This window comes from Squalius cephalus (genome assembly GCF_949319135.1).
Source record: "Squalius cephalus genome assembly, chromosome: 25".
In the NCBI taxonomy this organism is placed as follows: Eukaryota; Metazoa; Chordata; class Actinopteri; order Cypriniformes; family Leuciscidae; genus Squalius; species Squalius cephalus.
In genome coordinates this window covers 4,403,261-4,427,723 of record NC_137146.1, presented here as the reverse complement: position 1 = coordinate 4,427,723, position 24,463 = coordinate 4,403,261, and the positions used below count along the sequence as shown (strand labels likewise).

General features: G+C 36.5%; 2 protein-coding genes across 4 annotated transcripts; one reads left to right on the top strand and one right to left on the bottom strand.

Annotated features, from left to right (window-relative positions):
- Nucleotides 1-129: 129 nt before the first annotated feature.
- cog7 (component of oligomeric golgi complex 7) lies at nt 130-11,068 on the bottom strand. 2 transcript variants are annotated; one of them, XM_079863017.1, is made up of 18 exons: nt 10,822-11,068; nt 10,522-10,727; nt 9,791-9,939; nt 9,186-9,302; nt 8,945-9,113; nt 6,418-6,500; nt 6,214-6,336; nt 5,923-6,121; nt 5,475-5,602; nt 4,916-5,070; nt 4,698-4,814; nt 4,549-4,614; nt 3,586-3,766; nt 3,366-3,506; nt 3,200-3,283; nt 2,929-3,043; nt 2,307-2,450; nt 130-840 (listed from the first exon to the last, which is right to left on the bottom strand). In XM_079863017.1, the coding sequence occupies exons 2-18, from the start codon at nt 10,685-10,687 to the stop codon at nt 674-676; spliced, it is 2,304 nt and encodes a 767-aa protein (XP_079719143.1). In that variant the 5' UTR covers nt 10,688-10,727; nt 10,822-11,068; the 3' UTR covers nt 130-673. The 2 variants fall into 2 exon arrangements, with proteins under 2 accessions (XP_079719143.1, XP_079719142.1); XM_079863016.1 differs by having other exon boundaries at nt 10,522-10,706; nt 10,822-11,062.
- A 5,251-nt stretch (nt 11,069-16,319) lies between these two features.
- Nucleotides 16,320-24,311, top strand: LOC307153534 (interleukin-4 receptor subunit alpha). Of its 2 annotated transcripts, none has more exons than XM_079863042.1 (9): nt 16,320-16,399; nt 17,008-17,083; nt 17,183-17,306; nt 17,453-17,622; nt 17,720-17,865; nt 18,869-19,058; nt 19,145-19,235; nt 19,317-19,383; nt 22,889-24,311. In XM_079863042.1, exons 2-9 carry the CDS (start codon nt 17,020-17,022, stop codon nt 23,186-23,188), a joined length of 1,152 nt encoding a protein of 383 aa, XP_079719168.1. In that variant the 5' UTR covers nt 16,320-16,399; nt 17,008-17,019; the 3' UTR covers nt 23,189-24,311. The 2 variants fall into 2 exon arrangements, with proteins under 2 accessions (XP_079719168.1, XP_079719169.1); XM_079863043.1 differs by having other exon boundaries at nt 16,326-16,399; nt 18,872-19,058.
- The last annotated feature ends 152 nt before the right edge of the window (nt 24,312-24,463 follow it).

The window sequence follows — 24,463 nt, the reverse complement described above, 5'->3', positions numbered from 1 at the left end:
TTGAGGAATTAATTTACTACAATGTTGGCAATTGTTTTTCCATATATTTTTTGCATTGAACTGATCAGACCTGGGTTGTGATGTTTATTATGATGCACTGTGAAACACAAAACAATGCACTGAAAAATCTGTTCAGATGTTTTATTTTGTTAAATTAACAGAATTGAAAACATTCTTGAAATGCTGTATGAAACTGTCCCCATGTGAGCAGAAATAATAAAAATACAAAGTCAGAGAGCCAGACATAAAAAGCATTAGAAAGTTACCATGTAGCTTGATAAAGCAGAAACACAACAGTGCTCATGTTCATTATTGATTAGGAGGAATAATGGCAAACATGCAAAACACGAAAAAATAAATATGCATAAACAATCTTTCATTGTGCCATTTCGAATTTAAATCACTGGATTCACAGCAATAAGCAAAACTGAATCAATGTAACATTGTCTTTTCTGCACAATTAAATCCCACTATATTTATTACCCCAAACCGTCAACTTCTGATAATATTTGTTAAAAACAAAAATAAAAGATGCACATCCGAAGTGCCATTAACATTTATTGTGTTTGTTTGGGAATATAGATTTGTTTATGGTCACATTTTGGTGTTAGATTCAACAACAGCAAAAATCCTTCAATGAACACACACCCGTCTACTCATGGCTGTCCCGCTGTCAGTACTCCAGACCCCTCAGGGTGGCGATGGTGGACGTCAGTCTGCGCGGGACGGCTTTGGCCGTCTGCCGGTATTCCTCCGGTTTGGCACGAAGAAGAGTGACGATGTTCTGGAGGGTTCTAGAGGTCTGCAACCCCAGCGCATCCATCACGTTACTCAGGTACTCTGTAATGACAATAAAAAAACTTTTACTGACACGCTCAATTATAACAAATGATTTATTATGAAAAGAAATAACTAAGGAATATTCAAAGGCCTATTTTTAATGAATACACTTTGAAAAAAATAAAGAGGTATAATAATATACATATTTGCTAGAATTATCTATACTAATTCTATACTCTCTCTCTCTATATATATATACAGTACAGGCCAAAAGTTTGAAACATTACTATTTTTAATGTTTTTGAAAGAAGTTTCTTCTGCTCATCAAGTCTGCATTTATTTGATCAAAAATACAGAAAAAAATGTACTATTGTGATATAAATTGAAAACCAATTATTTTAAATTGTAATAATATATATTATACTTTAAATTATAATTTATTCCTGTGATCAAAGCTGAATTTTCAGGATCATTACTCCAGTCTATCAAATGATCCTTTAGAAATCATTCTAATATGATGATTCATTATCAAAGTTGGAAACAGTTCTGCTGCTTAATATTTTTTCATAACCTGTGATACTTTTTTAGGATACTTTGATGAATAAAAAGTAAAAAAATAAATAAAAAAAAGAAGCAAATTTTTAAAAATAGAAATCTTTTATAACAACAATATACACTACTGGTCAGTAATTTGGGGTCAGTAATTTTTTTTCTTTCTTTTTTTTTTAAATAAATCAATACTTTTATTCAGCAAGGATGTGTTAAATTGATAAAAAGTGATAGTAAAGAAGATTTATATTATTAGAAAATATTTTTTATTTTGAATAAATGCAGTTCTTTTTCTTTTATTCATCAAATATATTAGGCAGCAGAACTGTTTCCAACACTCATAATAAATCAGAACATTAGAATGATTTCTAAAGGATCATGTGATTGACTGGATGTCACATGTGACACTGAAGACTGGAGTAATGATCCTGAAAATTCAGCTTTGATCACAGGAATAAATAATAATTTAAAGTATAATAAATTGAAAACCAGTTATTTTAAACTGTAATAATATATCACAATAGTACATTTTTTTCTGTATTTTTGATCAAATAAATGCAGGCTTGATGAGCAGAAGAGACTTCTTTCAAAAACATTAAAAATAGTAATGTGTCCAAACTTTTGGCCTGTACTAATATATATATATATATATATATATATATTATTGCCATTAAAAAAAACATTTTCATTTGAATATTAACTGAAATAAAATATTTAAATCAACATTTAAAATCAACAAGTGAATGAAAAAATTAATAAAAATGGTAGAAACTTAAAAGAAATCATGACTCAAAATACATACTTTACTTTAATAACTGTTTGTAAATGTGAACTGCAAATCTTGATGTTAATAATGAATAATAAAAACATTGCCACCAGCCGTGTAGTGTCAATGTGTGCAAGCGTTACATATTAATTATTGTTGGTGATAATGGTGCCATGATGTGATGTCGTAATACACGTAATGATGATGTCACCTATGTCAGTTGCCAGCTGTTTGGTTGCATGTACGCTCAGCTCAGGAAGCTGTAGGATGACATCACAATAGGTCTGCATGGTCGCCCTGGCGATAGAACCCAGCCAATAATCCGCCGTGTTCTCCAGCTCAGGGACGTCGTCGCCTATAGAGATACACATCATATATGTGACCCTGGACCACAAAACCAGTCACATGGGTACATTTTTGGAAATTGAGATTTATACATCATATGAAATCTGAATAAATAAGATTTCCATTGATGTATGGTTTGTTAGGATATGATAATATTTGACAGAGATACAACTATCTGAAAATCTGGAATCTGAGGATGCAAAAAAATCGAAACATTGAGAAAATCTCTTTTAAAATTGTCCACTTATGTTTTTTTACAAAATTTTACAAAAAGGAAATTTACAAAATATCTTCATGGAACATGATCTTTACTTAATATCCTAATGATTTTTGACATAAAAGAAAAATCAATCATTTTGACCCATACAATGTATTGTTGGCTTTTGCCACAAATATACCCGTGCGACATGTGACTGGTTTTGTGATCCAGGGCCACATAGGAAAGGGCTTTCTTGACCCATTCCGCTGGGATGTGTGCTTGTGTTTACCTTGCTCTGGTGGGTACGGCAGTTTGCCGGTGTGTAAGGCAAGTTCCAGCGCTGGATCCTCTTGAGTCACGAATGGCTCCAGATGTAGAGGCAAAGACATGATATACTGGCCAATCTATAGACAAAACACAAAAGTGTGTAATAACACCACTGAGCTTCCTCTTGTCCTGTGAACACCAGTGGCTTGTGTTTGTCCTTGTACCTGTAGGAGCGTCTTGTGATTTGTCATCATGTTTGACATCATAAGGACATTGACTTAATATTGTCTTACATTAGTGATGTACTCCTGCGGTGACAAACTGAAGGCCGGAAGATCATCAGTTAGCGTTCCACCCAAACTAGCAGAACCGCAAGCCTTAAAGCATCAAAAGCACATCGAATCAAACACGATCTTTTCAATCCTTCACAGTGAGCAAAAACACGCCGTGCAAACGCACCTGTGGTTTGTTGAGAAGGAAAAGCTGCTGTTTGATTTGCAGGAACACCGAGTCAAACGCGAGCTGATTGGCCTGCTGGTTCAGACGCGTCAGGGCAGTGCGAGTCTCGGCCAATAAGCTTGAGTTTCCTGTTCCTTTCTCCTGCACAAAACACATATGCGTAAGACTTGACCTCTACACTTAGTGCTGTACATTCGAGGCACACATATATGAAGTGCACCTTGAGGGAGTGCAGCGTCTCCAGTAGAGTGTTATACTCCGCAGTGTTGTTCTGCTGGAGATAGTTGTACTCCTGCCATGGGTTCTTCTGGCTCCGCCTCTCAGACACACCCTCTTGTAAGCCACTCAGACTTCTGGGGTTAAACCCCTCCCACAGGAAACGCCCCGCCCTCCCCAGGATCCTGCCAATCACAATGCACAACTATGATACTTGACAGACAATCATTTCTAATCCATTATTGTAGCGTAACAGGCATAGTAAAGGTAGAACTCAACCCTCAGAGACCCTTCATTTGAATAATGCAGTTAATACATAAATAACTTTACTAAAGTAAAAAACTTTCACCAAATATAGGTTAAAAGCTGACACTCTGAAATGTATGCTAAAGTCACACAAAATTCACCAGCCAACAGACACAATACTTAACACTTTGGGAACAAAATTATCCATGTATGAAATGTGACATTGAATATTGTTTACATTTTATTTCTATATTCTATATTCTAAATTCCATGATATGTAAGCCTCGTTCCATTACTAGACGTGGAACATGGAATTTAGAACATACATAGAGGTATTATAATTACTACATTATATGAAATATACTCTGATATGAATATTTATTACAGTATTTAAATGGTCAAATAGTAAAATTTCTTAACTTTTAATGACTGTATTGGTTGAAATATACTTTTCAAATACATTTGTGTGCTAAATTCAAAACTTTCACTAATTGGATCACAAAATAATGGTGAAATTTTGCATTCCCAAATTCCCAGCATTGCAATTTTGCTGCGTTTTTCCAAATTATACACGGAGTGAAATGGGTTTTTTTTTACGACTAATGGTTTCCTAAAGACGTTTATTATGGGTGAGAAAAATAATAAATCATGAATATTAATGCTTGGGTCTCTGAAGGTTAAATCAATAGAATTTAACTAATGGATAAAATGGATTTCTTACTTATTTGAAAGCTGCTGTTCAAATGCTCCACATTGTCTCAGTAGCTCTCCACAGGTTGCAATGATCCTATAGATACAGGAACAAATTGAAAGACATTTATATAACTTTATATACATATATAAACGAATGAAAAAAGAAACCCCGCCCACCTGACGGAGTTCTGGAAAGCCGTCCAATCCTCAGTGAACACCTCAGAGGAGGGCGTGTCCTCTAACTTATACTTCTTCCGGATTGATTGAAGCGTGACAGAGAAATCGGACACGTACCTGAGAAATAACCCAGAGAATAAGCTGGAGAGCGTGGCTGACCTGCGGGCTGTGTGTTTGTCTCTGCGTTTAAGTGTAGTAAATGCTTGCATGATTCATACTTGCTGAAGAGCGCTCGAAGGGCTTTGATGAGCCCACACACACCGAGACCATCCGTTAACTTCACACAGCGATCGACGGCAGCAGCCGCCAAACCAAACACCTTCTGAACCGAGTGTGTGAGCTCTAACACACAGTCCAGAACCTCACCACGCTCCTAACACACACAAACAATCAATAAAACACATGGTGAATGCTGTGGGTGTGGAAAAAAACAATCATTTTAATAGTTATACAACAAAACTCATTTGACTACACATTCTTAGAGTAAATTCAGTAACTGCTCAGATTCAGTTAGCAATCTGTTCGATTGATTCAATCTGAGAATGAGTTTGTGAGTGCGATTCACTAAAAAAAGAATCATTTGTATGCAAATTAGACTCCATACAGTCAATGCAATAATATAAACTATGCTTATTTATGGTCTTTGTAGTTATTTCTCAGAATCTAATTTAGATCAGACCATAAACTCACAACTCGAAAAATAATTTCAGAAAATAAAAACGAAAACATACTTTGTACTTTGTTCAAGATCAAACATGAAAGCGTGTGTTTGCTCACCAGTGGAACAGCACTGAGTTGGATCAGTAAGTTTGTCTCCTCTAGTTCTCCAAACTGCATCTGATAAGTCGCATAAGGTGAATACACACATGATACCAGCTCTGCCACCTTCAGGAGGTTACACTCGCCTGAAACACACACATAAAGACAGGAAAATGATGAGGAAAAAGCAGATATAATGACCTCTTTAAAACTGAATCTCACCAAAAAAATGATTTTTTTATTATTTTAATTTGCATTCATTTTGTTAACTAAAAACAGAGAATTAATGCAATTTTTACATTAAATAAATGACCATTTGCTAAAATTCTCATCAATATACTGTGAAAAAAACTGTAAATGATGTACTTTTACAAATGTTCTTCACAACTTAAACTGTGTAACATATAAATGTATGTAATATACACAAATCTTTTTTAATTCGATTTCCACACACACAGACACAGACCGAGCTGTGGTTGCATTGCTGCCTCCAGGCTTCGACTGAAGTTAGCCGCCGTCTGATGAAGATCCAACAGCACATCCAGACGACAGTCGCCAGAGCAACGCTTCAATGCCACAGCAATGCAGTCTGGGATAGATGGCACCATCGCCCCCAACGTCTGGATCATCAGCACTGTGAGCACTTCACAGGGGTTTTTAAAGACCTACACACACACATACACATGCTTGAGTGTGTGTGACAGTGAAAGCCATTAACATTCCACAGCAGTGAGGCTGAGTGTGTGTGTGTGTATACCTGGCTGCTCCACTGTAGCTGCGAGTGCCACGTGGACAGAAGTGTGTCGTAAAACTCAGAGAGCTGCTGCTTCAGAGAGGCGTCTGACTGACAGATGCTTTCCCACACGGTCAACAGTTGTGCCTTCAAACACACACACACATTTATGTGTTAAGCTCATGTTGATTCCACAGCCAAACTGAAATCAGTGACAAGATACTATACCTTGTGGCATTTGTAGTAGTAAGTCAGTAACTGAGGCATTCTATCCATCTCAGTAAAAACTCTTACAAAAAGCTTTGCTTGATCTGAAACACAACATACAAATAAAGATTAACTTGCTAAAGCATATTATAAAACAGATCATTCTGCTTCTAGTATCTGATTGCATGCTACACACACACTACTGGCATGTCCACACACACTACTGTTGAAACGTTTGGGTTTGGTAAGATTTCTTAATGCTTTTAAAAGAAGTCTCTTCTGCTCACCAAGGCTGCATTTATTAGATTGAAAACAGTCATATTATTAAAATGTAAAATAAAGTTTTTTTTTTATTTGAATATATTGTAAAATGTATGTTCAGCATCATTACTCCAGTCTTCAGTGTCACATGATCCTTCAGAAATCATTCTTACATGATGATTTGCTGCTCAAGAAACATGTATGATTATCAGTGTTGAAAACAGTTGTGCTGCTTCATATTTTTTCCAGTATTCTTTGATAAATGGAAAAGAACAAAAAATCAGTATTTATTTAGTATAGAAATATTTGTATCATTAAACTTTTATTTACTGTCACTTTTAATGCAACCTTGCTGAATAAAAGTATTCATTAAAAACCCCAAAGTTTTGAATGGTGACATAATTAAAAATGTAGGTCCTTTAATCCAAAAGCTTGAACCCGCTGAAGGCGACTACGGCCCTGTTTACACCTGGTGTTAAGATCACAAGTGGACGACACTAACAGGTGTAAACGAGGTCTAAAACGTTTTGAGCTTGTCCACTTTCAAAAACACATTCGACCGGATTGCTTTTGTAGTGTAAACGCTCATGTGGTCGAATGCGTTCAAACCAAGCGTGCCGCACAAGCCCTGAAAAGTGAAGCCAAAACGTCTCGATCGCCCCCTGGTGACTGGTCCTAGTATAGGTCATAAGCCCCGCCTCCCCGTGTTATTCAACGGGATGTGAGACCAACTAAACAATTAAATTACACTTTAAATATCTTTTTCCAAAGGTGGTTTCTTTCATTTGCTGTCGTTTTTATCACGCTGATGTAAGTTCAAGTGTCTGTTTCTAAAATAAGTTGTTTTTTAGTTAGTTACGTGATGCGGTGGTGTAACATCATGATTGACAGCTGTGATTGACAGGTTTTCTGAGCGAAGTAGTCACTGAAGCACCAACGGACATTTTTTCGGGATCTTCGGAGGACTGAGGAGATTGTATTTACTTTATTTTAATAAGCCTCTTGTCATACTGCAATCAATTTTTAAAAAAGTGTGCAGAATCCACTCTCCATGAGGCGAGTGAGGGCAGAGCGTTGATTTCGCGGCTTCACTTCCTGCTCACGACTGCGCAGGTCTGGTCCCGATATCGCTACTGCGCAGACTCAAGTTCCAATATGTCAGCGCCATATCAGGACTCTAGCGGCTTCAGTTCTCATCAATGGAAGAGAGCGAAGGGGCGTCGTCCATCTTTTTTTACAGTCTATGGTTCGAACTGGCGCTAAAGACCCCTACTCTCCGCCTACTGACCTAATGCCTGGTTCAGATTACACGATTTTAGCCCGATTTTGACACGACCCGTTTGACGTAGGGTGTCGTGGGGATTCGTAAACAACAACGGGCGTAGGGACACAAGATTCGATCGTTTCATCTCGTATAGTGTGTCATAGTGGGCGACAACCTACGCCACGTCTGCGATGCTTCACGACATCACGATAATAAAACTAGCATGTTTAATTTTTAATCGGTCCTCCATGACGGTTGGAGTGTGTGTGTGTGTGTGTGTGTGTGTGTGCGCGCGCGAGCGAGAGTGTGTGTTCGCGAGTGAGTGAGTGAGCGAGTGTGTGCGCGCGAGTGAGTGTGAGTGAGAGAGCGTGAGTGAGTGTGTGAGTGCGTGTATGTGAGTGAGTACGTGTGTGTATATGTGCGAGTGAATGTGTGTGTGAGTGAGTGTGTGTGTATGTGTGTGAGTGCGTGTGTAGGCTATATGTGCGAGTCAGCTCGCGATGACTGGTCGGAAAGCAACGTGTAGTCTGACATATTTCTCATCCACGACATGACAAGATTTTTAGGAGTCAAAGTCGTGTAATCTGACACAGTGACTGACGTAACAGACAAAAAAAATCGTGTAATCTGAACCAGGCATAATGCGTAAACGTTATGGGAAGCTCACTAGCCAGACGGCATTTAAACTTTGTCAAATGGGACCTGAGTTTGGTTTGAAGATGAAAAACGGAACGAAAAAAATCCTGATTCTAACACACACTCACACACTCTGTCAGAGCAGAAACGGAACTGATGCTCTCTGTGTGTTTTTCCATCGTGTTCATGTAAATTTGCGTGAGCTTATTTCATCCATTAGATCAAAAAATCTGAAAAACACACATTTATCCACCCATAGACCCTCCCCTTGAAGAAATCAGCACAGAAGGGGTTAAAACATACGGATTAAACACAGGTGTAAACTGGAATGCGTCTCCCTCGTCTACTTAAGCGCATCTTAACAGGGTCTGTTTTTGTGTGCGTCACCTGTAGCCAGCGAGTTGAAGGTGGAGACGATCTGTGTGCTGGTGAGAGCCTCCAGACGGTTCTTCAGAGCCTCCAGCTGAACACACTTCTCACTGTAGTCTGGTGTGTCCACCAACATCGTCAAACTACCCTGCATGGCGGTCAGTTTACCGCTGATCACGGCCACGTCCTGCAACAAACACACACGAACACTTCAGAACGACATCCACACGCAGGTAAAAACAGACGAGCAACACCTCACCTGTGTTTTAAAGGTCTCCTCGATGTCAGCACTGAGAGTGCTCCACTTATCCGCTTCCTGAAGCGCTTCTGCTGCCAACTGCATCCGAGACTTCACCTGATCGATCTCCACCAACACCTGCCGGACATCAACACTCAATACTAGACACCACCCGGCAAAAGTTTGGAATATTTATGATTTTTTTTTTACGTTTTTGAAAGAAGTCTCTTATGCTCACCAACGCTGCATAATAATATTTCACTATATTACTGTTTTTACTGTATTTTTAATCAAATAAATGCAGCCTTGATGAGAAAAATTAACTTTTGATCCATATAAAGTGAACATTTGCAACAGAGCATTCTGGCCTATTAAATGCTCTGATTGTCTCCTAAACACAACTATCATTACTATACTACTTATATAATAATTTTCCTAATATTTTTTTCTTTGGACTTGTTTGCAAAACACTTTTAACTAACTATTGTATTATCAATATTTTTAAATAGGTTTATTAAAGTGAATAATAGTTTATTACTATTTAATGGTTGTTATTAACTATCAAGCTATATCCCTGTATTTATGCACAGAGTATAGAGTGATTTGGACGAGTGTATTATGGTTACCTGCATAGACTGCACTGTGTCCTGTTCAAATTTCTTGATGTCCTCTTTAACCAGAATCATTTGATCCTTCAGGAATGACGCCTCTTGTTTCAGAGCTTCAATATCCCTCAGTACACGCGGCATATTCTGCAGAGCCTGATTACTGCTCTCTGCACACACACACACACAGAGAGAGAGAGAGAGAGAGAGAGAGAGAGAGAGAGAGAGAGAGAGAGAGAGAGAGAGAGAGAGAGAGAGAGAGAGAGAGAGGCAATCAGAGACATTTATAACATTTTATTGTTTTGGGTTTTTGGAAGAAATTAATTTTTTTTTTTTTACTCAAGCAGTGAGTGACATTAAAATGATCAAAAGTGACAGTAAAGACATTTATCATGTACCAAAAGTTGTTTCAAATGACCGCTGTCTATTCATCTAAGAATCCTGAAAAACTTGTTTCAAGGTCTTGTATCAAAAATATGAAACAAAAGCATCATATTCATATTCATCAGATCATGTGACACTGAAGACTGGAGTAATGATGCTGAAAATTCAGCTTTGATCACAGGAATAAATTACATTTTAAAATAAGTTCAAATAGAAAACAGTTATTTCAGATCGTAATAATATTTCACAATATTACAGTTTTATTGTATTTTTTGAGTAAACGCAGCCTTGGCAAGCAGAAGAGACTTCTTTTAAAAAGAAAATGACATTGAAAGTGAGCTTTAAGTGTTGAAGTCGTTCACACTCACCTTCTATCGAGTTATTGACCTCCTGAATGAAGAGCTGCAGCTTCATGACCAGAGTAGAGGCGTGCGCGTCCGTTTTACCAGGCGCGTCTTTCTGAGCCACTTTAAAGGCTCCATTCACCCAGTCCTTCACATCGAAATCATCCGCCAGGAACTTGGAGAAGTCCATTCTCACCCCTTCAGTGACCCTACAGAGCCGAATTCACCATCTTAAAGAGTCAAAACCACATGCAGAAAGGGAGCGGATATAAAAAGACATTGTGTAAATGTTAAGCGGTGTGTATTTTGATGTGTTTACTCAACTGAAATCTCTTCAGCTTCACCAGTCTATTCCATAATTCTTGCCCACACCAGCCTTAGACACGAACATAAAATAAACAGCCCATGAGAAAGATATAACCATGACCACGAGATACAGTTCAAGCAGTGCGATCGCTTCCTCCAGCGTTAATTTTTTTAGAATAAAACTGATATGCAGTTTCTGAGTTTAATGTTTTCAGTGTTTGTACACTGCTTCCTGGTTGCGCTCTTCCTAATAATATCCGGCGGGGGGGAAATACGATGAAGAATCGTTCCGCTTTCGAAACGTTTAACGGACAAAACCTAGTTTTACAAAACCTAGTAAAATGGAAAAACTGTGTATAGACGAAAACTATTCATTTAGATGACTGCTATTATTGTTAATGTATATAAAAATGTGCATTACAGTGAAGTAATTAAAATAACTTTCATTTGAGTTGACGTGGCTGTGTTGCACCGAATGTTGTTCGGGTGGGTCACATGTCAATAAAAAAATTTAAAAAAAAAATAAAGTAAAATAAAATAAAATATAATAAAATCAATAAAAAATGAAATAAAATAAAACACTGAAAGGGAATAATTTACATTCTTGTATTTTAAATTGTGTTTGAATGCAAAAAAATGACCATTTAAACACAAAAAGCTTTACGTTTTATGTAGAAATGTAGCCTAAAGATTTTTAGTCCTTTTATTTTTAGTCCTAAACCTTTTATTCCTGCTGTAATTTACTCACAGATGACGTACATTGATTTTAGACTATCTCTCTATCAGCTCATTGCTGCCTCCTGCTGCCTCACTATTCATTTACACCTTCATTTGAGGTCAAATGCTGCAATTTCACCTCTTCAAATGACATTGAAGAATATGAACAAAAAACATTTTCTCCATTTCAAGTGCTCACTGTTCACTCACTCGCATATCAAATTTTCGTTAAAGACAGACATGTTGAAGAAACACAAGCCGATAATCCAAATAGCCTATTAAAGGGACAGTCCACCAAAAAAAAAAAAAGTTCCGTCATAATTCACTCACCCTCAAATTGTTCTAAAACTGCATACATTTTTTTCTTATTCTGTTGAACATCAAGGAAGATATTGGGTAGCCAAACAGTAACATAGGCCTATAGAAAAAAATACTATGGAAGTCAATGGGGACCAGCAACTGTTCGGTTCCCCACTTTCATCAAAATATCTTATTTTGTGGTCATCACAATTATCATTATTAAGTGAATACAGTTTCGGAACAACTTGAGGGTGAGTAAATGATGACAGAGCTATCCCTATAATGTCAAATTAGCAGAGTTTTTTAACATAGCATAAACCAATCTTCTGTTGAAACATGTTTTTGTAACATGTTTTTATTTTTTGCTTTGCATTTAAATATGGAAGGTCAAACTCAGTAGTGTGATATAACCTGAATCACCCCGTTGTGCTCCACATTTTCAAAATTGGAGTTAAAATAGACTGTTTTTACTCTGACAGCTTTTGTTTTTTACTCATTTCAGCATGTTTAGTTACTTCCTGTCCTTATCTTCCCCAAAGTTCCTGTAGCTCAACACTTCCAGAACCTCATCAGATAAGAATCAACCATTTTCTGTTCAAGAGATAGTTAACGCTGACGATATCAGTTTGGGTCCGTTGAACCAACGCATGGCGTTTGAAGAATAAATATTGAGCAGAGAATAGTGTATAAAACATTCATGCTCTTAACAGAGAACACATTGGAGAGTTACTTACCCTTACAGCAACATAGTGTCGGCCCAGATCCGGCCCACATCTGGGCCGTGTGGAATCCATGTGTACCAGATGTGGGCTAACATTATGTTGCTGTAAGGGTAAAATCTCTTTAAAATTCAATAAATGCAATGCAACTTTCAAAATGAAGTGACTTGTTTGACTAATGCAGATCTGTCATGTTGATAATGTGTTGGAATATTGCATTAGAAATCTTCAATTACTTGTTCATTAATACTGCAGACCAAGTTTGAACCATCTGAATCCTGAATAAACCAGGTTTTTGCTGTTGATTTCATGTCTCAGCAGCTGATTTTTAGATAATGAAAAAAAACCCACAAACACAAGCACATGTCTGGCACATAATGTCTAGCATCATATCAAGTGATATCAAGTTTAACCAAAGTGTTGGAACGCTGGCACCGCATTAACTAAATACTGGCACCATCCGTTTGCCATGTGTTTACTTGCTTTTGCGGAGACATCTGTTACTTTGTAGGGCACGCTTGAAAGTAGGACGCCTGTGTAGCGCGTATCATAAGGCAGAATTAGGTGTTGCCATCCAAAGATGCTATTTAGGACGATCAGATTGAACTCACCTCAGGGCTTGAGAAAGATTGATCTGATATCAACAATGCAAAACTACTGTTAATCGGAAAGGTGCATGACTCATTATGGAGAAAACAACTCTTATTTCGGTTGATCTTCTGAAAGAATGTCTGGTCAGAAGGCACAAACCTTACAAACAAAACTAGCCATCTCCTCTAAAGTCGCGTGAATAAATATAGGCCTCGGTTTGATTCTCATCAACGTAGGCGTATAGGGTTAAGAAGTGTGTAGTTTCAAATTTAACCTCAACTTTGACTCATCACAACAATCATAACAATATAAACCATACGCCTATTCTCGTGTCTAAAACTGAACTGTAGACTCGCAACAATTATTTTAAAAGCTCTCTTGCTGCACTATTTATCTTGGTGGTTTTACCATTACATGTCAAGGCAAGTCACCTTTATTTATGTTGCGCTTTTTACAATACAGATTGTATCAAAGCAGCTTCACAGTGATAACATGAAAGTAATACAACAAAATACAATAACATGTAAAGTTAAGTTAAATGTATTTTTAGTTTCAAAGCATCTTTACAGAAAATCATGCTGTTAATGTTTATACTCTTAAACTGTTGATCACTGAAAGTTATTTTTAAAAGTAATGCGTTTAACAATATTGCATTACTCCCTAAAAAGTAACTAATTGTGCTAGTTACTTTTTATGAAATGTAATGTTTTATGTTACTTTTGCGTTTACTTTTTTAGGGCTGGGCTTGCTTTGATTGTTTAAAAGCACTTTCCCTTCAAAATTGAAATGAATGTCTCATGAAGGATATGTAAATTCACACCTGTCTAACTATCTTATTCTTATATCTTATATTTCAGAGATTTTTGCCTATTGGTAAGGTTGAATTGGATCATTGAAGGTCAGCACCTAAGACACTGGTTAATAAAAGTGAGATTAAATACACAAAGTATAGGCTATTAGTTAGGGCTGTCAAACGATTAATCGCGATTAATCGCATCCAAAATAAATGTTTGTTTTTACATAATACATGTGTGTGTACGGTGTATAATTGTTTTCTATATATAAATACACACACACATGCATGTATATATTTAAGAAATATTTGCATGTATATACTGTGTATATATATTTATATTATATATAATTTATATTATATATAAATATTTTATATATAAATAACACATTTTTCTTAAATATATATGCATGTGTGTGTATTTATATATAGAAAATAATTATACACCGTACACACACATATATTATGTAAACACAAACTTTTATTTTGGATGCGATTAATCGCGATTAATCGTTTGACAGCCCTACTATTAGTATTATTTGACATTTAATTATTGCAATTATTGCTTAATATTCTGAGTTCACATTTTACCGTTTTTATTCATACACAATACTGATTGTGTTTTTGTGCAATTGAAATGAATGCACGCTCACATTTAGTCCATAACCATTATGTTTACACACGACGCCTTCGCGATTGGAAAAGTAATCTGATTACATGATTACACGATACTTGTAATGCCTCAGCGATGCCACTGAAAAGAACCTTTCAGTGCACAGTTCTTGAAAGAACCAATTTTCCTTGGTGGGAAGAGCATTTTAATATCTAAAAGCTTTTTCCACTATAAAGAACCTTTAGTGCAATGGAATGGTTCCATAGATGTTACAGATTCTTCATTAAACCATCGATGCCAATAAAGAACCAGTCATATTTTGAGACGGTATGCAATCAAACTGTTGATTCAACCTATGTGAGTACTGTACATGTATGTGGATAAACATATTTATATTCATATAAATGATTTACCCACCTCCTCCCAGATCACAATGGTTTTCAAGGCTGTAATGATGCCTAGACAGTGTAAAAGAAAGGCAGATAGATGTGTGCCAGCCAGTGCTTTAAAAATAAAAGGAACTGATGAGGTTAGGTCAGCTAGGCTAGGTCAGTCAGATCAGTTGCAACGACAATGTTGAAATCCAGTGGTGAGGATTCTGAGACATCAGACAATGAAAACTTTTATGTTGTCTGTACGGAGCCATTTGGCAACTCAAAGCCAAAGGAAGTGAGGGTAAAAATGGGTCCCATGCAATCTCTGGGGTCACAAGCCTGCAGTCCAGGGATTAAAACACTGATTTTGACCATTGTTACTCTGATTGCGAATATTCAAACATAGACACACACAAATTTATACTGTTTTTTTTTTTTTTTTTAGATCTACGTTCTTTACACAGCTACACTGCAGTCGAGGGTTCATTGAGCATGAATACTGTTAAGGACGTTTGTTCTTGTAAGTAGACTCTTTACAGACATACGACAAACATTAATCTTAGCTGTGGTCAGTCAAGAAAGAAGCATATTGTTCTTTCGGATTGTTTCAATAAATCTGTTTTTGAAGCATATTGTATTGGATGGCTGCTGTTTTTGCTTATTTTGCCTAATTGTTACAACTTACCCCGGTAGCATGTATTAGACATCAAGTGTTGTGATATTCTTACAGAGGTTTGAATTGGTGCCTTTTGTAGTGAACAAATGTGATACTTTGTATAAAAGTTTGACCAGTCTAGCTTAATAATTCAGTGAGTTACAGATACTGAAACAAAAAGTGTTACAACCATACCCGGGTTTCTCCCTATATATCCAACTTTATTTAAAGAGCTGGGCGATAATATTAGCTATATTATCACCCAGCTCTTTATATAACGGTGGATGAAATAGGCTATGTTTTTAGGCTTTCAAAGCAGTTTAAAGCACCAAACAGAAGTGTGATAATAGTGGTTAGGAAATGTCTGAAACTTGTCACAGAGTTTGCTGATCTGAATGCTCAAGTGTGAAAAGGTTTGAGATGGATGATAAGAGATCAGATGACTGATAGACTTGGTCATCAAAAGGATGAGAGAGAGAGAGAGAGAGAGAGAGATGGGGGGAGGGAAAGAGAGAGGGGGAGGGAAAGAGAGAGGGGGGAGAGAGAGAGAGAGAGAGAGAGAGAGAGAGAGAGAGAGAGATGGGGGAGGGAAAGAGGGGGGGAGAGATAGATAGAGAGAGAGAGAGAGAGATGGGGGAGGGAAAGAGAGAGGGGGGAGAGAGAGAGAGAGAGAGAGATGGGGGAGGGAAAGAGGGGGGGAGAGAGAGAGAGAGAGAGAGAGAGAGAGAGAGAGAGAGAGAGAGAGAGAGAGAGAGAGAGAGAGAGAGAGAGAGAGAGAGAGGCACAACTGAAACTTTTCTGTTCGTGTGAAACCAGAAACAACAGCGACTTCAGGTAGATTTTCTATCACTCTTGCATTTATTATATTTCAATACCACATTCTTTTATTTCTGCCAAGTGTGTTTGCTTTGGTTTTAAAAAAAATCATTTAGTTTAATTATTTTGTTGATCCTTTAGTATTTGATGTATTTTCCATACTTCTTCAGTTTGTAACAGTAAAGTAAAAGAAAAAATAAGTTTATTTAGTCAAATAACTGATTTTACCTGCATACACAACTATCTCAATGCATCTTTAACATATTCAAATGTAAAATTTGCAGTGTTTCTGCAGTAATGTTGCGTTGAAGCTACAATGAAGAACATGACTTTGGTTTATTGCATTCATGCAAGCTTCAGAAAATGTCAAATCAACATCACAGCTAATATTTTGTAGACAGTTTCCTGTTTTTTATTGTAAAAGGTCTATACTACAAAAAGTTTCTACCTTAAAATTTTAAGTACAATCAACTACATTAAGCTGACTTGAATTGAATCTTGTATAACATAAAAAAGGTTGAAAATCGAGTTAAAGCAATGTAAAAACATATGTAGTCAACTTATTGATTATATATATATATATGTACTTTTCTTTTTATATTGATTGGTCTATTTGTTTGTTACAGGTTAAAGACAACATGCATCGCTCTTCTTTCATTCTGATTTGTTTGTCTGATGTTTTGTCAAGTTTCATCACCTTGGGTAAAAATTTCTGCTCACATTCTTATATATATATATATATGGATATATCCTATGTGTTTATTGTTATGTATTATATGTCGTCTATAAAACTGTGTTCAGATGATCAACGTAGTCTGAAGTGCCACAGTAATTATTTATCCATCATCACCTGCTCTCTGAACATCTCGGATGAGTCTGTGGGCAACGAATCGTCCTACTGGCTGCACTTCAGAGCATATGAAGAGTGAGAATACAGCACTGAATCACAATCACACGTCAATCAATCAATCAATCAATCAATCAATCAATCAAATCACAAACATAGGCTACAATGAAACACTCGCGTGCATGCTAGCTTGAAGTAATGATAAAGAATCTGTTTTTGTGTAGCGATTATGACTGCACACTGAAGAGGGGGAAACAGTCATTTCTATGTGAGTTGGATTTATCACCGAATGTGCTTTTCAACGATTTGGACAGCTACGAAATCTCCCTCCGTTCCGGTTACCATGGCAACAACTCCGTCGTACTAGAAGATGACTTCATGCCTCATAAACATAGTAAGAGCAAGTGCACGCATGTCTGGCACGCGAGCCCACAGTAACTGCACAGTTCGTTATTGGTGTGTGTGTGTGTGTGTGTGTGTGTGTGTTGTAGTTCGCCCGGTCCCTCCGTCTAACCTGTCTCTACTGTGGGAGAAGGACAGGGCTCTTTTCCAGTGGGAAAGCGGATATGATCCAGACTCAGTCTTTTCCCTCATTCCCCACCTCCAGTACCAGCTCAGCGTGTACAGCGAGCACAAGGTGTGTGTGTGTGATAGCGAATAATAGATAATAGCAACACTATATTATTTTCATTCTTAAAATATATATATATATATATATATATATATATATATATATATATATTACTTTTTAGATTTTGGGTGATCTATTTTAATAGGAAATCACTTTCTTAAAACGTTCCTAGTCTTATAGTGCACAATTCACAACTAGTTCATGTTATTCTAAAGAATAAAAACGTTGGTATTTATTTTCTTAAAGGGATAGTTCACCCAAAAAAGAAAATTAGCCCATGATTTACTCACCGTCAAGTCATCCTAGGTGTATATGACATTCTTCTTTCAGACGAATACAATCTTATATTAAAGAGTTATATTAAAAAAAATGTCCTGGCTCTTCCAAGCTTTATAATGGCAGTGAATGGTCGTTTCTGTTTTGAAGTCCATAAAAGTGCATCTATCCATCATAAAAGTGTATATATCATTCAACACCTCATCCAACTAGCATGGAGGACTATAGCAGGGACAAGTTTAAAGTGATCAGTTTAATAAATCAAACATAAAAATGTTTAAATGTTTTAAAATGTAGTGAAAAAGAGAATTGAGGCTGCTTTTTTCATACATCCAAAACATATAGTGACCTTCAACTGTCAAGACCCAAGAAAAAAAGGGTAAACATTTCTTATATATGATATGATTTGCGTCGCATTACAGTGAAACAAGTTGTGAAAATCGTTTCATGGTGTTGTTTATGTGTGAAGTCTCGTGTGCTTTATTGCTTACTAACTGGTTTAAAAATGAGGTGTTTTTCTATCCATTTCTATTAACACCTCTTTTTCACAAGTGTCTATTTTACACACCACAAGTGTAGTAAGAAATGCAGAAACATGATTACCCTGTTTAACGGTCAAACTACGCCCTTGTTATGCACTAGTTGAAAATGGCACTCATTTGTCACTGAACTTCTAAAGTTATTGAGAATGCTTCTAAATTCTTTGTTATAAATGACAATGCATGTGTTTCAGCAGTATGAGGCAGAAGCTGTTGAACTGAAGGTGTATGTGGACGAGTCTAGATTTGAACCTCACACAAGTTACACAGTGCGTGTGAGATCTCGGCCGGATGAAGTGCATTATAAAGGCGTGTGGAGTCTGTGGGCCCCTGCGATACACTGGAGGTCAGGGGACATTCTCAGTGAGTCCGATTGGATAACAGGTAAACAAATGCATAGGAGACACAGTAAAGATGACAGCTGCAGTTAGATACTGTGATTAAGATTTATCTCACTCTGTGTGTTTTAGAAAAGACTCCGGAAAGATCTTCCCATGTTGCTTGGTATTTTCTTCTTTTGCCTTTGTTGCTGGTCCTTCTGTCCTGCATCCCATATTCCAGGTGAGAAACATCCTGAAATTCTTTGATTTCTTCCATCTTTAGTCATGTAGGCTACATAAATGATGGATGTTTGTGTTGTAGATGGAGAAAGGATGATTATATACCATCACCAGCCCCTTATTTCAGAGACTGGAATGTAGATGTTCAGGTAACTTCCAACATGTATACGTACACCAAAACAGTTTACATAGTTTTACCAGTAGATGGCGACATGTTACTGAGTTTAGTGAGTCATTAGAATCATTCACTCAAATGATTCATTCAAAAATGCTGAATCATTTTGGAACGAAAAAACTCTCGTCATCTTCGAAAAGCCAAAACAATATTAATTCTTGTTTTATTACGAGCTCTGTCTCATTCTCTTTTTGCCAGCAGGCTCTCCTCTGTTCAGTGTTTGTTTAAAGCATTGATATTTAGCTGCTTAATGTCAACCTTTCTCGCTCGTGGCAACTAACCTCTGGCACTCAAACACCAGACACGCATTAAAATAGCTGGAGCAACTTCTCTATTTATGGATATGACAAGACACGAACTCGCGAGTGACGCATGTAAGCAATTTCCCGCGAAAACCATCCCGTCAGGTCTAAAATATAAACACCTATAATATGCTCCGTTCAGGGTAAGACAAAAACACGTTTTGAAAGAAGGATTGATGATGTATTGACTCATTGTTTAAATTTTGTTAATTGTGAATAAATAAAGTTACATATTTAATTTACATTTAAATGTACAATATGTAATTTTTTTCGCCGTTAGGGGTGCTAGCCTCTTACAATAACAAAGGCGTAGTTTGATGACGCAACATTTGCTAAGAATTATGGATCTTGTCGTCAACGTCAAGCTGACCGATCTAATAATGTTTATGGATGAGTGAATACATCGATGTTTTTATCATGACTGTGATATGAAGCAGTTTTGCTAAGAGACAGCTATCAGCTCCACACGCGACGCGAGTCCCGCGGATATAAAAGGAATATGGACATTTCATTCTACCGAACTAGCCTACATGCTAGTGCAGAATTACAACTCACAGGTCAGTTTATTAGACAAATTAAACTTGTGAGGTAACGCAGCGCTGTTTCACTTGGTCTAACATTACACTATCACACTAAACTGCATTTGAATGTGTTGAAATTTCTGTGTTAGTTTGTCTGTATGAGACTAGCAGTAAGCTAGATCAACATTAGAATAACATACAGATCATATTCTGACATTTTATCACTGTTGAACTATATAACATTGATTAGTTTTATGTAAATGTGCTCACCTGTTTAATAAAGTACATGTAGGAGCGGTCGAAGTCTCGGACGTGGAGCTCTCGTTTATATACTGTCTATGGGAGCTCTCGGCATCTAGAAAACACCGCGCTGATATTGATTCTCGTTTTAGTTCTCCTTTTTTATCCAAAGTCTGCTTGCCATGGTCCATAATGTTTGAGCGAAACAACAACAGCGTGCAAATAGACATTGCGAACTACACAGTGGTCCACATCAGTCGCTTTGGTTACTGTCAGAGGGCTCTGGTTGCTATGGCAGTACGAGCGGAAACCAGGGAGAACGCGGATATGACGCCATTGACGGCGACAAAACGGAAATAAAGAAACGGTCCGTGTCTCCGAATTAAATTACAAATTTCTCCTGGTTTGAAAGTTGTTGGAAACAGTCGGGATAATGTATAAGTACACAACAAAAAAAAATATATAACATAGATATAGTGATTTTTGCTATTTTTAAAGCAAAAAAATTACGTATTGTACCTTTAAATGAGCTGTTGAATTTTACAACTTCTGACGATGTGATTGGCCAATGTAACATTTTGAGGAATTAAAATGTAACAATTTGAGGTCTGTTGCACAAGTTATGCTCAAAGTTTTTAAAAAGCTTCTCTAACCCTAAATATAAGCAATAGTAGTGATGCTTGACTGTAATTAAGTTTTATATTGCAGCAAAATAATGGTTTTCCGTGGATGAATACACTTAGATTTCTTGGAGTGCAGATCTGGAATAGTCTCTTTGTCTTGACCAATGTTGTTATTGTCCACTAAAACATTTAAAAATCGTTCTCTTTAATTGAAATGATGCTGAAGTAAAATAAAATAAAAATATTAGATGAAAATCTAAATTGAAAAAGTTCACTCGATATTAGAAATGTCGCCTATGCAACAAACTAAAACAAAAAAATACTAAAACAATTTTAAAATGAAAACTGTATGAAAAATATAATAAAAGCTATTTCAAAATATTCATAAATACTATAACGGTACATAAAGGAAGCTTTTTTCAAATCAGATATGAGAAGTGTTTTTCGGTGTGTTATCAGATATAAGATATCAAACACGTTTCTGACTTTGCAACCTCATTTGGGGATTTGAACACCGCAGCATAAGCTAGATTTATGTTAAGTTCTCTTAACGCAGAGACGTGTCCATTCTCCTTGTGATTGTGGTCAATGCTGGTGCTGGAGTAACATGATGGAGAAAGACACTATAGTCTGCAAATAAATAATTCATCAATCACTTGCTATCGGCTTCACAGCGAAACACTTGCTATGTTTCTCAAATCTTCTAAATTAAAGTCTCAGATAGGAATGTGGTATTCTGTTTGTTTCAGCACAAGTAAACCTCTTACATTTAATCATTGATCTTCATTCTTACACTGTGTGGCCTCCTCCCATGATTCTTGGCTGATCTTGATAGATATACTTGATGGTTAATGATGGTTTCTGGTGTTAGAGTTAATAAGATCTGAAGATTTGCATTGGTGGTGTGACATTTCATCTTGCACATTTTTTAACCCTATGATTATTCAGGATAAGGATAGTCAAATCTAGCCTAAAGTACACACAGGTTGAAGTTGAATGACGTAGATTCCCTTGTAGTTGTTCTTTTCTGAGGCTCAGACCACAAAACATTTTTCAAATTGAGATTTATACATCATCTGAAAGCTGAATAAATAAGCTTTCCATTGATAACCAGGATAATCTGGAATCTGAGGGTGCAAAAAAATCGAAATATTGAGAAAATCGTCTTTAAAGTTGTCCATTTATGTTCGCGATTGTGCTGCATTCACTCACAAAAATAAATGTTTTATATATTTACGATAGGAAATTTACAAAATATCTTCATGGAACATGATCTTAATATCCTAATGATTTTTGGCATAAAAGAAAAATCGATAATTTTGACCCACACAATGTATTGTTGGCTATTGCCACAAATATACCCGTGCACCATGTGACTGGTTTTGTGGTCCAGGGCCACATATGTCCTTCACTCTTCTCCTACGCTATATGTTGTTTGTCTTAAGACTCTTCTCCTTCTTTACTATCATCTTCATCAATCTTAAAGCTCCGCTTGTAGTTTGACAACCTTCTCGTCATACCCTTGTGGCCTCTTGTTAATCTCTGTGGTTAGTTGCAAACATTAAGTTCATGAATTTACCTTTGACACATGTTGCTCATTTCATCCTGTTATACAGGAAGTCAAGTATATGTTTATACTCCACATCAATATCAGTACTTAAAGCATTAAGTACAACTTGAAATGAGTAAATAGCAACAATATCAAAACGGTGGAAACAGTTGGTCCTGACCAAATGAACTGGCATTGTCCTAATCCATCACTGTTAATGGTCTGCGCATGTGTGTATTTTCAGATCAGTTCAATGCGATCCGGTAAGGTGAGAGATGTGATGGAGGGGGAGGAGTCTCTCCAGATTGACATCCTAAGGGAGAGCACAGACACGCCCCCTCAACAGACCATCTTAGTTTATGAGATGGGAACCAGCGACCAGGATGACCCCACGCCCCAGTCTCCCAGCATGCCCCATTCTCCTGTGGGGTCAGATGTCGACTCGGGCTGTTGGATTCGTGATTTTGCTGTAACAGAGAGAGGAAGCATCACATGCAGCGAGGACTACTGCACACTCTCCAACTCACACACTTACGCCATCTAACATTACCGGTCAATATGATTTTTTTTCATTATGCAGCAAGGATGCCTTAAATTGATCAAAAGTGATGAAAATGTATAATGTTACAAAATAATTCTATTTCAACTTTTTGAACTTCCTATTCATCAGAGAATTCTGGAAAACATGTAAGAATCCTGCTGAAAATTCAGCTTTATTCACAAGTATAAATTGTATTTTAAAATATACTAAAATACAAAATTGTTACTTTAAATATTTCACAATATTATTGTATATTTGATCAAATGAATGCAGCCTTGGTGCGCGAGTCTCAAAAACATTTAAAACACGTACCAACCCCAAACTTCTGAACGGTGTGTTGAAAATGCTAAATTTGAGCGACAATTAATGGATTTTTATCTTCACAGCAGTGTTGGGAGTAATTCATTACTAAGTAATCTAATTACTTTTCCCTTGAAAAAAGTAAGGGATTAATCTTCATTTTTTATGTCATTTAATGAATTACTTCTGATACAATTGCAGTAAATACAATAATTCTATATAAAATAGTGGATTTAACAAAAATGTAATCTCAAAAATTGTTTTTAATGTAAACGTCTCCCTTGACACTTAATTTATGTAATAATTGTACATTGTTTATTTGAAAGAAGCATACGTGCAGTTTTGTGTCTTCCCTTGTGTAGTTCGACAGGTCTAGGTTGATATGAGATTTAAAAAATAATTAGTAATAAGCAATCCAATATTTTTTAGAGTGATTAGAACAGTAATCCAGTTACACTGATGAAGATGTAAATAGTAGCTAGTAATATTTTTTTTTTTAGAGTAACTTACCTAACACTGCATATTACAGACTATATGCGCTTTTGCACAAAAGTATAAATGAAAATCTATCCAGTCGTGTATAATCTTTTTGCTTTCATTTAGCAAATCCTGATATATTGCTGAACAACGCAGTTTATTTGCCACATTTTACATGCAGTTAAGTAGCAAATAATCAGTCAAAATGACTTTTAAACTAGGCATGCTAAAAATCTAAAATGTATAATATTTTTAATTCTATTTTTATATTTAAAGCTATTCTAAAATGCTGTAATTTTACTGCTATAGCCTTTTGTTTGTCTAAATAAATAAAAATGCAATGTGTATGAAACTTCTGTGATATTTCAAGTCAGTAACAACTCTACATTCAGCATCACGCAAAACAATATCTTTGGCTGTCATGGCTCACCATTTTCTGTTTTTAGTAGCCATGAGCATCCACGTTTAAACACCCCTGCATCCTGCTCCATCTAGCTGTTT